We start from the raw sequence: 12,424 nt of genomic DNA on the forward strand, positions 1-12,424 counted from the left end.
ATGATGTCATATTGAGATAAAACAAGTTTTGACGGAAATGAGAGTGAGGGCCATGGTTTCAATATTTACGCTGTTGTTAAAGCAGTGCTTTCACACTTTCTGCTTTCTTGTCTGAGATAAGTGCTCCACAGCTCTTCTAGAGAGCGGATTTGATGGAGTTCTCGTTTCAGCTGCTGTTCCCTGATTTTTCTCTTCATTGTTAGAGGCTTTCCAGTTTTGTAAGATAAAATAGAAGCTATCGTGTATGTGAGCCCACTTGAACAGTGTCTGCAAGTTGTAGTATTTTATTGTTTGTGTTCTCTGTTGTGATAGTAGAAGATGCATAATCTGTTGAAATTTAGAGTAATCCTTTAAGCTTGGGTCACTGAGAGGTCTGCTGAATGTTTGAGCGTGGAAGTCTTATGGAGCTGATGAAAATACTACGGTAACAACAGTGTAATGGTGCGATTTCCCTCCCTCCTCTAGTTTTTCTCAGATGCATTGATTTAATAGAAATACTGAAAGTTGACCAAAGCAAAGTTTTTTGTGTTTGTTAGTAGGGTTTTCTTTTTAACTGTTTATTTAGTGTAAGGCAGAGTTATGGTGTATAGTTATTAAATTAATGTCCTTGGTTGTTGTTGTTGTTATCTTTAAAGAAGTCCCAATATATAGAAAAGCTTATTCTGAATGGGGGGGGGGGGGGGGGGGAATTTACCATCACTGTTTGAGTGCTATCGCAGCTTTGGGAGTCTTGGAGCTTCCCTAGCAGACAGAACCATCTCTGTCTCAGTGCCACGCTCACACACCTCTTAAATACAGTTTGTAAATACCTCAGAATTGGGGTCCTTTTCTGATAATAATTTTTAAATCCACTTAATGGAAGCAGCTGTGTGGCCACATAAGAACATTTTATGAGTGGCTTAAATCTAACACAATTAAAGTGTGTTTGCTGAGGAATTTTCGATGTTTAACTAAATGGATTTAGAAATAATTAGTTAACAGCACAGTCTTCTGTTTAGGCAAGACTTCAATTTCTTGTTAGGGACAGAGGGTGCAGCGCAGCTGGCTTTTGACAGAGGACAGACAGAGCTGTCAAACCCTGTAGAAGTATTTAAATGGAAGAATTTTTGTTAACGTGGCAATGTCTTGGGTTTTTTTTGACTCCACAAATTTACAATCTGTATCATTAGAATCATTAGGTAAGGTGTCTTGCACATCTTTTGTCTTTTTGTATGCAATTAATAGTTTAAATCGCATACTATTGTTTTATTTTAGCATCTAAAATGAGAAGACAACATGAGAAAGTTTTAGAAATATTATTTGCTTCAGTTAGCTCTGTGGAAATCTTTAGGTTGCTTTTGCTGATTTCTCATTATATTAATTGTCTCTTTAACATTGCACAGAATGTTTAATTTCCTGGTTTTAAACTAAATGAAAAAATAGAGAAAACAAAAGTGACAGGACAGTGATCACTAAAGCTTTGATACGGGGGGGGGGGGGTGCTTAGCAACCCGAGATGCTCACAGTGTACATGCTACAATAAATATTGTTGTTCATTAATTTCTAATCACTTTGTGACACTGTCAGTGGAGAGATTGTCTGACATGAGAAATCAGGCAGCAGGAAGGAAAAAAACCATGCTGTGCATTTATGTCGTGCCCTGACATGACATATTGCAGCCTTGCAAAGGCTGACAACAGCACATACACTGGGAGGCCAGGATGACTTCAGTCTGAGCAGATGTTTTTCACTGAATTTTGAGTGAATGCTGTATGTAAAGGCTAAAAAAACCCCAAAACCCTAAACTAAAGAATTAAACTCTCTGTTTAGTTGTACAGGAAAGGTTTGTATTAGCAAAAAAAATGCTGGTTTGGGTCAGAGATGTGCAACACTTGGAAATGTTCAGTGTGTTTTTTGATGAGCTTGTGTATGTGGTGCTCACATCTCCCTTAAGAAAGGGATTGCATGGCATCGTTATAATGGCGAGGCTGGAGGTTGCCTTCCAGGTTAGTACTTCCTCTTCTTCAGGTATTTTAACCTTATTTCCGCCAGGGCAGCCAACGTATTTGAATCCATCTGCCAAGTTTTGAAGAAGTTTAAATTCCAATTAAGAATGACAAAGAGCCCTCCAAACTTTGGGGCTTGCATGGCGTGGACAGCATCTTGAGACGCAGCGCTGCTTTGCGAGGCAGCAGCAGGCAGCTTGGCGCAGCTGCTGGGTCCTGCCACTTTCCCGGGCAGTTGTGGAGTGAAAGCAACAAAAATTTGTTCAGTCTCACAGCTATTGCTTTAATTCACGATGGCCGCCCTAAACCCACCTGGAGCTGTGTGTTACCCTGTTGTTCCTGAGCTGCAGGCAGGGCAGGAGATGGAGCTGCGTGATGAGGGTACCTTGTGGTGGGAGGGAGGACCGGGGCAGTTGTTCTGAGGTGGAGAGGAGGAATCGGGGGGGATGTAAGCAGGAGGACTGAGAGAGAAAATATGCTTTCTTAATGTAAAAAGCCATTCATAAACCTCTGTTTTTATGACTTACCTTAATGAGTTAGATGTGATTTTTTTTTTATAACCTCCAGAAAAAAAATCAATTCTTTAAACTGCAAGAACAGACACCACTGACTTGTTTGCAATTATGATTGAGTTATTTAAAAAGAAAACAGTTTTCCTCAAGGTAACTTGGAGAGGAAGGAGAAGAGCGCCATGATTTGTCCTGATTTGTCTTGTGCGCCAAAAAGTTTGTGATTTTGGGGCAGTGGTGAGTAGCAGGACCTAAAGTCTTCTACCTGCAGCTGGGGACCAATTAAGGTGATTTACTCTAAATCATCTCAGGCATTTCCCATTTGATATATAGCTAACTCTTCTTTACGTTTTAGGATGTCATTGGTCAAGTTTTGCCGGATGCAACGACAACAGCATTTGAGTGTAAGTACGACTCGTATAAACTGTCTGCTTTGTCACATTATAGGGCTGTCATTTTTTAAACAAATAATGTTTACATTCATTATATGTTACAGTTAAATATTTATGCGTTAATGCAAGTTTAATGATGATACTGAACTGAGTAATATTTTATTATTTAATCACATCTTGAATGAGCATATTTCTACAATATAGCTTTAATTACCAGCATGACCTTACCATGCTCTTACTCCTCACTGCAATTATATTGCTCAAATTAAATGAAAAGTATAAAGTACCTGTAGGTCTAAGTTTAAAATTTTAATCCTCCATTGGAAGAAACCAAAAGAGCAGCAGCTTTTATAGAAATGTGGTACAATGTACAGATTTGTACCAAATATAGCAGCATTAGAAGTTAATGTTTCTTTTCACTGGAACAGACGTCTGTTTTTTTTTTTTTTTTTTGCTAGAAGGACTGCTGTGTTTTTAGTTTTCCTTTTCTCCTTCTGCTGGGCTCAAGCTAAATACACCATCTTCTCTGTCTCGTGTGCGAGAGCGGGAGGTGTCAGTAGTTATTCAGCTTCAGCTCCTGGAGGAGGTATGAGAGCTGCAGGAAAATGGCACCTGGTTAGACTTGGGCAGTGGTGATAACTTCTAGAAGGGCAGGTGGGTCAGGTTGAGAAGCTGGGAAAATAGGTTCTGTGTAGGACCTGAGAAGGCTGTAGGTTGGGGGTTGCCCATAATGGGACTTGCACCTTGTGAAGATGGTTATTTTGTGCTTTTGCTGAGTTAGGAAAGCTCTTGGTGATTGTTAGTGCAGATTTAGGCCTATATCTGCTCTATTCAGCAGATTTCAGCTCCATTCTTTGAACCCTGTTAATTTTTATTTTTGGAGGAATTCCTGGGGGATTGTCCTAACTGGAGAGCAATAAGCTGCAAAGATGAGTCAAACATCTGTGTCTTAGGGGATAAGATACCAAGCTAGAGTTTTCTTCCAGGTGGAGAGGGCTCCTGCTACTCCCTTTTAATGTTTATTGTATGGGGTTTTTTCTGTGTAAGTCTGTGTTTTCCTTTGATAGAGATGAAATAGCAGGAAGGAACTGCAGGGGATTAGAAGTGTAAGGTAGTGATGCTGAAGGTGAGAGAGCAGCTACGACAAGATAGGGCCTTGCATTCTTATTAGCATTTCTCCCCTTTTTTAGAGCTTCGTGGATAATTCTGCGTGTAGATAATCAAAGGAAACATTGTTTTATGGTCCTTCAAGTATTATTTAGTGCTTTCCATTTTTCTTTTCATATGTTTGTGTTTTCCTCTCCTAAAATACCAGAAACCTAAGAATGGAGATTATAAGTGTTATTTCTCTGTAGTCTTGACGTTTCTCCTGCCCTGCTTTTTAAAACAAGACTTTCTAAAGAGACTTGAGCAACGCCAGGCTCCAGACCTTGCCTTTTTTTTTTTTTATGATTTGTTAATATTTTTTTTACATACCTCCCACATCACACATTAGCTTTGTTTGAACTTCATGCACCAGTTGCAGTCGCTGCAATCAGGGCAGTAGCCCATATTAATGGTACCATGTGTAGAACTTTCCTGGAAATACTTATTTCGTTGTGTCTTCTAACATCTGCTTCTGTGCTTTCAGTTCGTGTCTCTAGTCTGTCATTTACATCTGCACAAAACCATTTCCCCTGCCATTTAACTGGCATCTAAAATATGTTATGTATATTGATGCGTGATTTTTCTGGTTACTTTTTCCATATCAAATGGAATCAAATTTTACCAGCTTAAGCTTCGTTCTCGCCTGCTTCATTGCTTCTTCAGATGTGGATAATTGCCATCCAGTGCAGGTTCCTCTGCTGTTTGTTTAGTTATTGTTATCTACAGCGTACCATCCATTGCGGCTCCTACCTGGGGCTGCACTTCTCCTACTGTTGGACCTTTATGTGGATTTCACCATTGTATTACGCATCGCTACAAATAAAATCACTAACAACATATGGCCTGTTATGATCCTTTTATCCAAACTCTGCCATTTTGTATATTTGTGACACACTGCAGATTTTGTGAAGATTGCTTCATAATATTTGTTTACCATCTGCTGCACTCTATTTGGTATCTTGCAAGGATTTCTTCCTCCATTTTAAGTGACATTAGCAAAATCCAGCCAGTACGTAGGATTTTTTGGTTCTACTTTTGCTTCCCTAATGTGCTGGAAAATCATATTGCTGTGCTTTAGGCAAGTAGAGAAGCCTGGAAATCTTTCTGAACCCGTGTGTCACATCTAGCTAGTTTTTGGGCTATGCCCACTTAAATGTCGTGGTAGGATGGCAAAGGGTCTCTGCACAGATAGGAGAATTTTTTTTTTTCTGGTTTTGCTCTTTACAAGCATTGCTTGGTTATTTTAGATTTGGCTTTTTTAATGCCAGGTAACATTTTATGCCTTTTCATCAACGTATTTTTAATTTATTCTTTTTGTGCCACCATCAGGAATTTTGCGGTTCTGAGAACTTCAGTGTTGATTTCTTAATCCTTTGAAATGAATAATGTGTGAGGATTTTTTTTTTTTAATAAACATTTTGCAAGTGGGCTCTAAGAGCTTTCCAGCTTTTTTCATTTTTGGTGGTCCCAGCTCAGTTTGTTCCCTAAAGTGAGGCTTGTTTAACAGCTTTTATCTCCGTATATTCGTCCCTCCCTGTCATGTTTCCCCTCTTCTGCATTTTACTCTAATCCCTTCTTGTTGATGCATGGCATTCATTGTGTTCACTGTTCCAGCAGCTGCTTCTTCAGCCTTTCTTACTCCGTTACACGCTGCGACTGGGACTTGGGTTTTGGCCAGGTAGCAGTTTTACAACTCCTCCTCCTTTCTGCCTAAAATGTTTCCAGGCAAGGAAGCATTCAGTTTCAACTCACTAACTCTTCTTAATCTTTTCATCATTCAAGACTCGCTGCAGGCTGGTAACCCTAGCAAGTAGTTTTAGCAATCTGGCAGTTCACCAGTTAAATTTCCATGAGACGAGGCTCTTGTAGGACATCACTGTGCTACCTCGTTCCTCTTCCAGCTTCCACATTTCCAGTGTCCCATAGCTCTCTTCTGGTACATTTTTAAAGGGTAATTTTAGGGTTTTTACGTTACCTTTTTTCCTTATTATTTCTCTCTTGGTGTCTTGCTCTCTATTCTGCATTGTTTTGCTTTTTTCATCGTAGCATCAGAATTACCTGCAAGGTTTTCAGAAGCAAAATCAACAAACTCCTTTTCTCAGGTAATTTTGATTTGTTGACTCAGATCTCTTCCCAGATTCCTGTGCATAACTAGGAGCAAGAGTGAGTTTTCATCCAGGGACATAATGGCGTTTTTTTTATGCTGATGTATTACGCGGGGACCGTGATTGCAGAGAACACCTGTGTCGGGCAGAGCACGTCTACAGAGATGGGAACAGACAGACAGACTGCCCCAGCCTCTGCTCGCGTCCTGAGCTGGTCAGGAGCAAACGTGCTCCAGTCCCGAAGTAGTATAAATGCACTCGCTCACCTCCGTGTCCTCACCTTTGGTATTTAGCAGGTGTTTGGCATATGGTGTGCATGTTGCTCCTTGATTTCCTGGTGCACGTTAGCTCGGGCAGAGTGCTTTTCTTTTGTAACCATACGGCTTTCTGACCAGCTTGCTTGCAACTTGGAGCACGGGCAGAATTGTTCTGGTCTGTCCCTCCTCGTGTGTGTGGACGTGTCCTGGCACGCTGAGCCCCGTCAGCTTTCAGGAAGAGGTGGGTGTCTCAGACCTTTTAAATATCCCAACTCAAATGGGCCTGCGTGTTTGAGATTCCCCACAATAGACCTTTTCTGGACAAAAAGGCGTGCAAATTTGTCAGCCGTTCTTTGGTATCAGTTGGATGTTCTGTTATTGTTTTATTTTCAAAGAGCTCCCGTTCCAAAGGGAAAAAACAAATGTAAAACTGGGGTATACACCAATGTGCTTTGTGGGTGCGTTTTTTTTGTGTTGTTGGGTTTTTTTTTTTAATAAGTATCTGAGGAAGATATTTAAATTGCAGCAGGCAAAAATTGGAGACAGACCATTAACCCCTCCCTTCTCCCCCAAAGCTAGAACAATAAAAAGAAATTAACATTTTGTAACTGATTTGGAGGGGAGGGGTCTGTTCCATTTGTCTGGCGACGGGTGCAGCTCTCCCATCGGTGAAAGCGTGCGAGGTTTTCACGAGGACCGGGGCAGGAGAGGAGGACGGGGTGGACGCTGCTCCCGTCGGAGTGAAGGAACCGCGCAGGGTGTCTCAGCTACGGCGGCTTGTGACACTGGAGCGTGTTGTTGCACCAGCTGGTGCTAATGGGGGGGATTGAGCCCCCTGGTAAATCTGCACCTGCTGAATCCCGCCATATGTCTTTGGAAAGTCTATTCCTCCTTCAGATCTTGATATTAATAATTCTTTCTGAATGCCTTGCTCTGCTGGAGCCTTTCCGATTCTTGCTCCCTTTCCTCTGGTTCTGTTTCTACAGCAGCCTCTTTCCTTATGCCAGAAGTGCCTTGTCTGTGCGTTTGTGGCCGTGCCTGAGCCGCCATCACGAAACCGTGGTTGCCTGGTAGTGCTGCCTGTGCCTCCTGCCTCCTCTTCACCCACGGTTGCACTACGAACAAAACCACAGGCTGGTTTTGCTTGTTCACAAACTTCTGTCTTCATCTAAATCTCTCTGTATAAACGTTGTGGATTTGTGTCCACTTGTAAGTGACAGTTTTTAAGTCAACGTTGCTGTGTCATGAAGAAGCAGAGGTGCCCGTGCATTGCTAACAGGGATGGGGGCAGGGGGGTTGATGGAGGGTTGACAGTAAGACCAGAAGGTTTTAGTGGGAGGGAAACCGTTTCATGTATGTGGTTTTTGGTTTGTTTGTTTTTTAATTGTAGGAATTCTGATGAAAGAAACTACCAAAACTTAACTCCATCTGGGAGGATCGAAGCACGCTCAGAAACTTTACTTTGTGTTTGCTGTGTCAAGAGAATACCTTGATGGGTTTCAGTGAGGGGTATTACAGCATGTGTGAGGTGCTTGGCTTCTGGAGAGGTTCTGGCAATAAAAGAACTGTTGAGAGCAAAGTTTTGAGCACTTTGTTCATGCCCCCTTCTTAGATGTAATTGTAGTCTTTGTTAATTAGTGTTTGGAGTCATTATGCATTATTATTTCAGAGTACCTGGTTACCTTTGTAGTTGGCTTATACATTCTTCATATTTTTATTTGCTTCTAAAAATCCTGGTAAAAACCTAGCGTATTAAAATTGTAAATATCCTTCTTCCATTGTTCATTAACGTAATACATTTCTTTGTTAGACGAAGATGAGGATGGTGATCGGATTACTGTTAGAAGCGATGAAGAAATGAAAGCCATGCTGTCCTATGTAGGTATAGTATAACAAATGCTGGTATTTTCCATGTTTTTCATTTTCTGTTTGTGTATTTTTGCTTGTATCAGAGTGTTAATGTAAGCTGCAGTGTTCACAGTACAATATTCCTGTATTAAGTTGACAGTATAATATTCCTGTATTAAGTGTAGGTGTTTAAAAACTATATCACATGAGATATATGAACATGCTTGACTCTTTAAAAAAAAAAAAGACTTGTACGCTTATTGATCATATCATAAACATTAAGAATAATGCATCTTAATGACTTTTGCATTAGGTATAGTGCAGGCTAAATGGACTATCAATTTCTTGTATTTTTTATGCAGTACTTAAAGTAACGGCTCATTAAAAATGAACCCCTGGGCTCTAAAAATTTTTCAAAATCTACTTTCATCTGGAGACTGTTTCACCCCTCCTAACGGAAGAGTTTCATTGTAGCTGCAGGCTCAATATTCATAGAGGATTTAAAGACGTATTTTCTGTTTTTTAATATGAGATATATGTGTGCCTGTGTGTGCTTTTATATATATAGATGTGTGTAAAATCTCTGTCTAGATACCTATAAATATAAAATCTGTCTACAGAAATAAAGTATGCAGTTACTTATTGAAACAAAATAATTCGAATATAGCTTCAGTGTATCTTTCATGTTGCAGATGTAAGTGAAAAAAATCATTTAACGTTTCCTTTCAAATCAAATTGATAAGCAAGAAAATAACAAATGGGTATTTTCTCTCTAAGCCAGATGGAATGCTAGTGCCTTATAAAGTGCACTTCTCGCTATATTAACGGCCTTAGCTTGGAACATACTAGAAACAAGCCCTGTTTAGTGCCATTCGTAGGTGGGTTTGATGGGACTTAGTTCAGTTTAGTCCTCCTCATCGGTTCCCCGTCACGGAGGAAGCAGAGCAGGGACGTGCTCGCATCCCCTACATCTTGCCCGAGTCCCTGCGTAGTGGATCCCTCTTGGGCACGTATTCTCTGGTGTTTGGCAAAACAATGTCGTTTCGTCGTTGTGAACTTAGCACATAAATACATCAAATGATCAATGTTCCCTGGGAAGGGGGCTCATGTTTTCTAGGCTCCAGGAAGGCTTCCTCAGTGAAATTCCGATCCTTTTGATATCTGCAGAGATTGTACTATTTCTGCGCTCCAGCGCTCTTCCCTTGCGAAGGCTGGGGTGGACGTTCGTCACCTGGAAGTCTGTTAGCAGACCCTGGTTCAAAGGGACTTTAGTCATTGCCTAGGACTTAATCCTGGGGTGAAAGAAGAGCAGGTTCCACATGCTTGTGATTGATCTCTGTGAAACTCAAGGGATTTATTAAATAAGCTTCTCTCATGCAGTTTTCTTTCCAGAGGAGGCGAAACCATTGTATTACAAGTTTGATATCAAAGAGCGCGAGACAGTTGTGTGAAAGAAAGGAAGAAAAATCTTGCTGTAGTTAAGGGGGTTTTGTGCTTCTTTGAGGGTTTTTTGTTTTATTTCATACAACTAGATCCCTGGTGATGCTTCGCCGCTGGAATTCCTTGTGTTTCTCAATTTTTAATTTTTTTTTCTCCTTATAAAATGCCTGCCGTTTTTTGCTGTTAAACTGGAAAACTTGAATTTTCCTGGCACGGTCTTAAGATTAATCATGCCTTTGTAAGGTCATCTTTTTGCTATGCTTCCAAGCTTACTGTTAAAGTTTCAGTACATTAGAGTTATGATTGCTCAACTCTCTGCTTTCCCTTAAAAATTATGGGATGTCTGTAAATGACTTCTTTCCGCTTCAGCAGCTTTTCTTCTCTGAAAATTTTCCCTTCAGTTTTAAACTAGTTTTCTATTTGAGTGTTGCCTTGATGGTTTAACTTTCTAACATCCTATAGGTGTCATTTTGGGATATGTGTATAAGAAAACAAATGCTCTTAGCCTCCAAGAAAAGGAATTGAGCTACCATAGCTTTGAAGAATATACTGGGGAAGAAAAATACTCTTTCTTTTAGCAACTTGAGGCCTGCAACAAATATTTGGAGGATTGAACAGCTGCTAAAATATTTCTAGGAATTTTTACATGGTGCAGTTTACCTCCAGTTCTGCGAGTATTCTCCAAAATGCAAGTGAAGGGTTTTCTTTCAGTTTAAGAACAAAAAAAATAATTCCCTGACAATACGGATCTCTTCCGTGCACGTATGACACTGTAATTGGGGAAGATGTTTTGAATCAAGCACGGCCTCTTATCTTTAGGTTCTTTGGTTTCCGAACTTGACAGTAAGTTATTTCAGGCAGTTCTGGAATTATTTTAGGGTATGCAGAAATACTTTCTATTATGCCTATGCAAATATTATGGAATGGTAAATAAAATTATTTTTTCTGTTATGCATTGCAGTTAATTAAACACAGACATTGAGCAGCAGTGGAGTTGCACTTTAGCTGTTGTCTTGTATCAGTATAAAAAGGCAGTAATTTTTTTGACAGCCACTGATTGGAAAGTTGCTTGCAGCTTTCTGAAAGCAAGGGGTACATGCTTTGGATCAATAACTGGCAAATTTTCCATTAAAAAGAATACCTGAACAATGTTCCAAATAGCCACTGGCATCTTAATTTTCCATGGAAACCTCAAATGCTCATGTGTGGAGGACAAGTCATTTTCAGACAATTTTTCCAGACTACTTGTTAACAGTTATTGCTGTCCCAAAAGGTTGACAGCTTACATGATTGATATTTCATTTACTTGTCATCACTGTTTGAGTAATGGAGAGGGCCATGTTTTTTCTCTCTCTCTCTCCCCCTCCATTTTTTTTTTTTTGGTAGGAAACAGTCTCGTGTGTGTTTATTTTAGTTTATTATTCTAGAGAGTATGTAATATATGTTTATACTGTGTGTATATATATGTCTTCAGGTCATAGAATGGCATCAGTAAAATGCTAATAAAAAAGTTTGTTTTTCTTAAGGAATCTTGGCCCCCAGCGGAGCAGGAGATGCTTTCACAGCTCCGTAACTATTAGGTACTGGTGACACATTTTTATGAAGGGATATGGGGACGTGGGGGAGGATTTGGCATGTTATTCATGGCCCCCCGATACAAAATAAGTCTATGGGGTAGTCCTGACTCCTGAAAAACCTCTTGATCATTTCAAAAGAGTGGGCTGTTGTAATGAATAGCTTTGCTCTGTATAAGCACAGTGAAAGCATGTGTCACGCGGTTATTTAAGATATGGATTTATATGTTTGCGCACTAGTATGAATGAGATGCCCCGCTCGAAAATCTTGTGGTGAGATTTTAATGAGGGAAATGCTTTTAGCAGCAGGCATCATACTAGATGTACACACAGGAGGTGGGGCTGGACAGGTCCTTAAACCCTCAGCAATTTTCTTCATACCAGTTTTCTCACAAAAAGGAGATTTCTTCCTGTTTCTTGACGTGAATGTGAAAAACAGAAGCACTGAAAAACTTCTGCACATAGATTCGCTTTGGTGTCCATCTAACATTTGCTCACTATAGTTCACGTGTTTAATCCCATTGTAAGAGGACAGAAAAATGTTTGGTAATGTTAGGTCGTTAATAAACTTTTGTCTTTTTTAAGTTGCGTAAGTAAAAACTGTTTGTGTTATGGGAAACCATTGGTGTGAGTGAAATATGTGTGTTTGATTCCATAGAGACTTAGACTTTTTTTTTTTCTTGTTGACATCCGTTCTTGCCAGTTTGAGTAATAGTATCACAAAACACTGGTAACAGTGACATGCTGAAGTCTTAGACCACACTCGGCTGGTGAGAATTAGCATGAAAGTCAGTGGAGCTACACTGATTTATGCCATGAAGATCTGGCCAACAGCCAGCGTGCTTGCTTCAAAGATGTTCGGCAATCGCAAAAGAAACGCGCTTTGTGATGTGCTTTCAATATTTAACACATCGCGATGAGAGACGTGTGGGTTATTGGCAGTAAACTCTTAGCAAGGTCTGTCTCCTGCCCCAGGATTGTCTGGTCGTCATGTTAAACGTCCTGTCTGGTGAGCATCCACCCCTCCTCAGGAGTGAGGGTCAATTATGAAAGGCTAATGAAGATTTTGATTTATTTAATCCAAATGTTTATTTCTTCATTTAATGCCACTCTTCATCCTCGTGCCACTTCTCAGGCTTCCTTGTGCCACGTCAGATATTTTCTGTCT

At 40.2% G+C, this 12,424-nt stretch overlaps 1 protein-coding gene across 8 annotated transcripts in view; it reads left to right on the forward strand.

Moving 5' to 3' along the window:
• The window catches only part of MAP2K5 (mitogen-activated protein kinase kinase 5), a 140,837-nt gene that overhangs the window by 4,637 nt on the left and 123,776 nt on the right, over positions 1-12,424 (forward strand). For 7 of the 8 annotated variants that reach the window (XR_015701397.1, XM_087744317.1, XM_087744318.1 and 4 more), the window contains exons 2-3: positions 2,850-2,898; positions 8,205-8,272. Coding sequence is in view for 7 of the 8 variants with exons in the window: in XM_087744317.1 (XP_087600443.1) it covers positions 2,850-2,898; positions 8,205-8,272 (117 nt within the window). In the remaining variant the exon portion in view is untranslated. Of the gene's footprint in view, positions 1-2,849; positions 2,899-3,368; positions 3,473-8,204; positions 8,273-12,424 lie in introns of those variants that run through there. The other variant, XM_087744320.1, reaches the window with a different exon arrangement.

Source organism: Nipponia nippon, unplaced genomic scaffold (assembly GCF_047370975.1).
Source record: "Nipponia nippon isolate SJK-2023a ecotype South Korea unplaced genomic scaffold, ASM4737097v1 scaffold_9, whole genome shotgun sequence".
In the NCBI taxonomy this organism is placed as follows: domain Eukaryota; kingdom Metazoa; phylum Chordata; class Aves; order Pelecaniformes; family Threskiornithidae; genus Nipponia; species Nipponia nippon.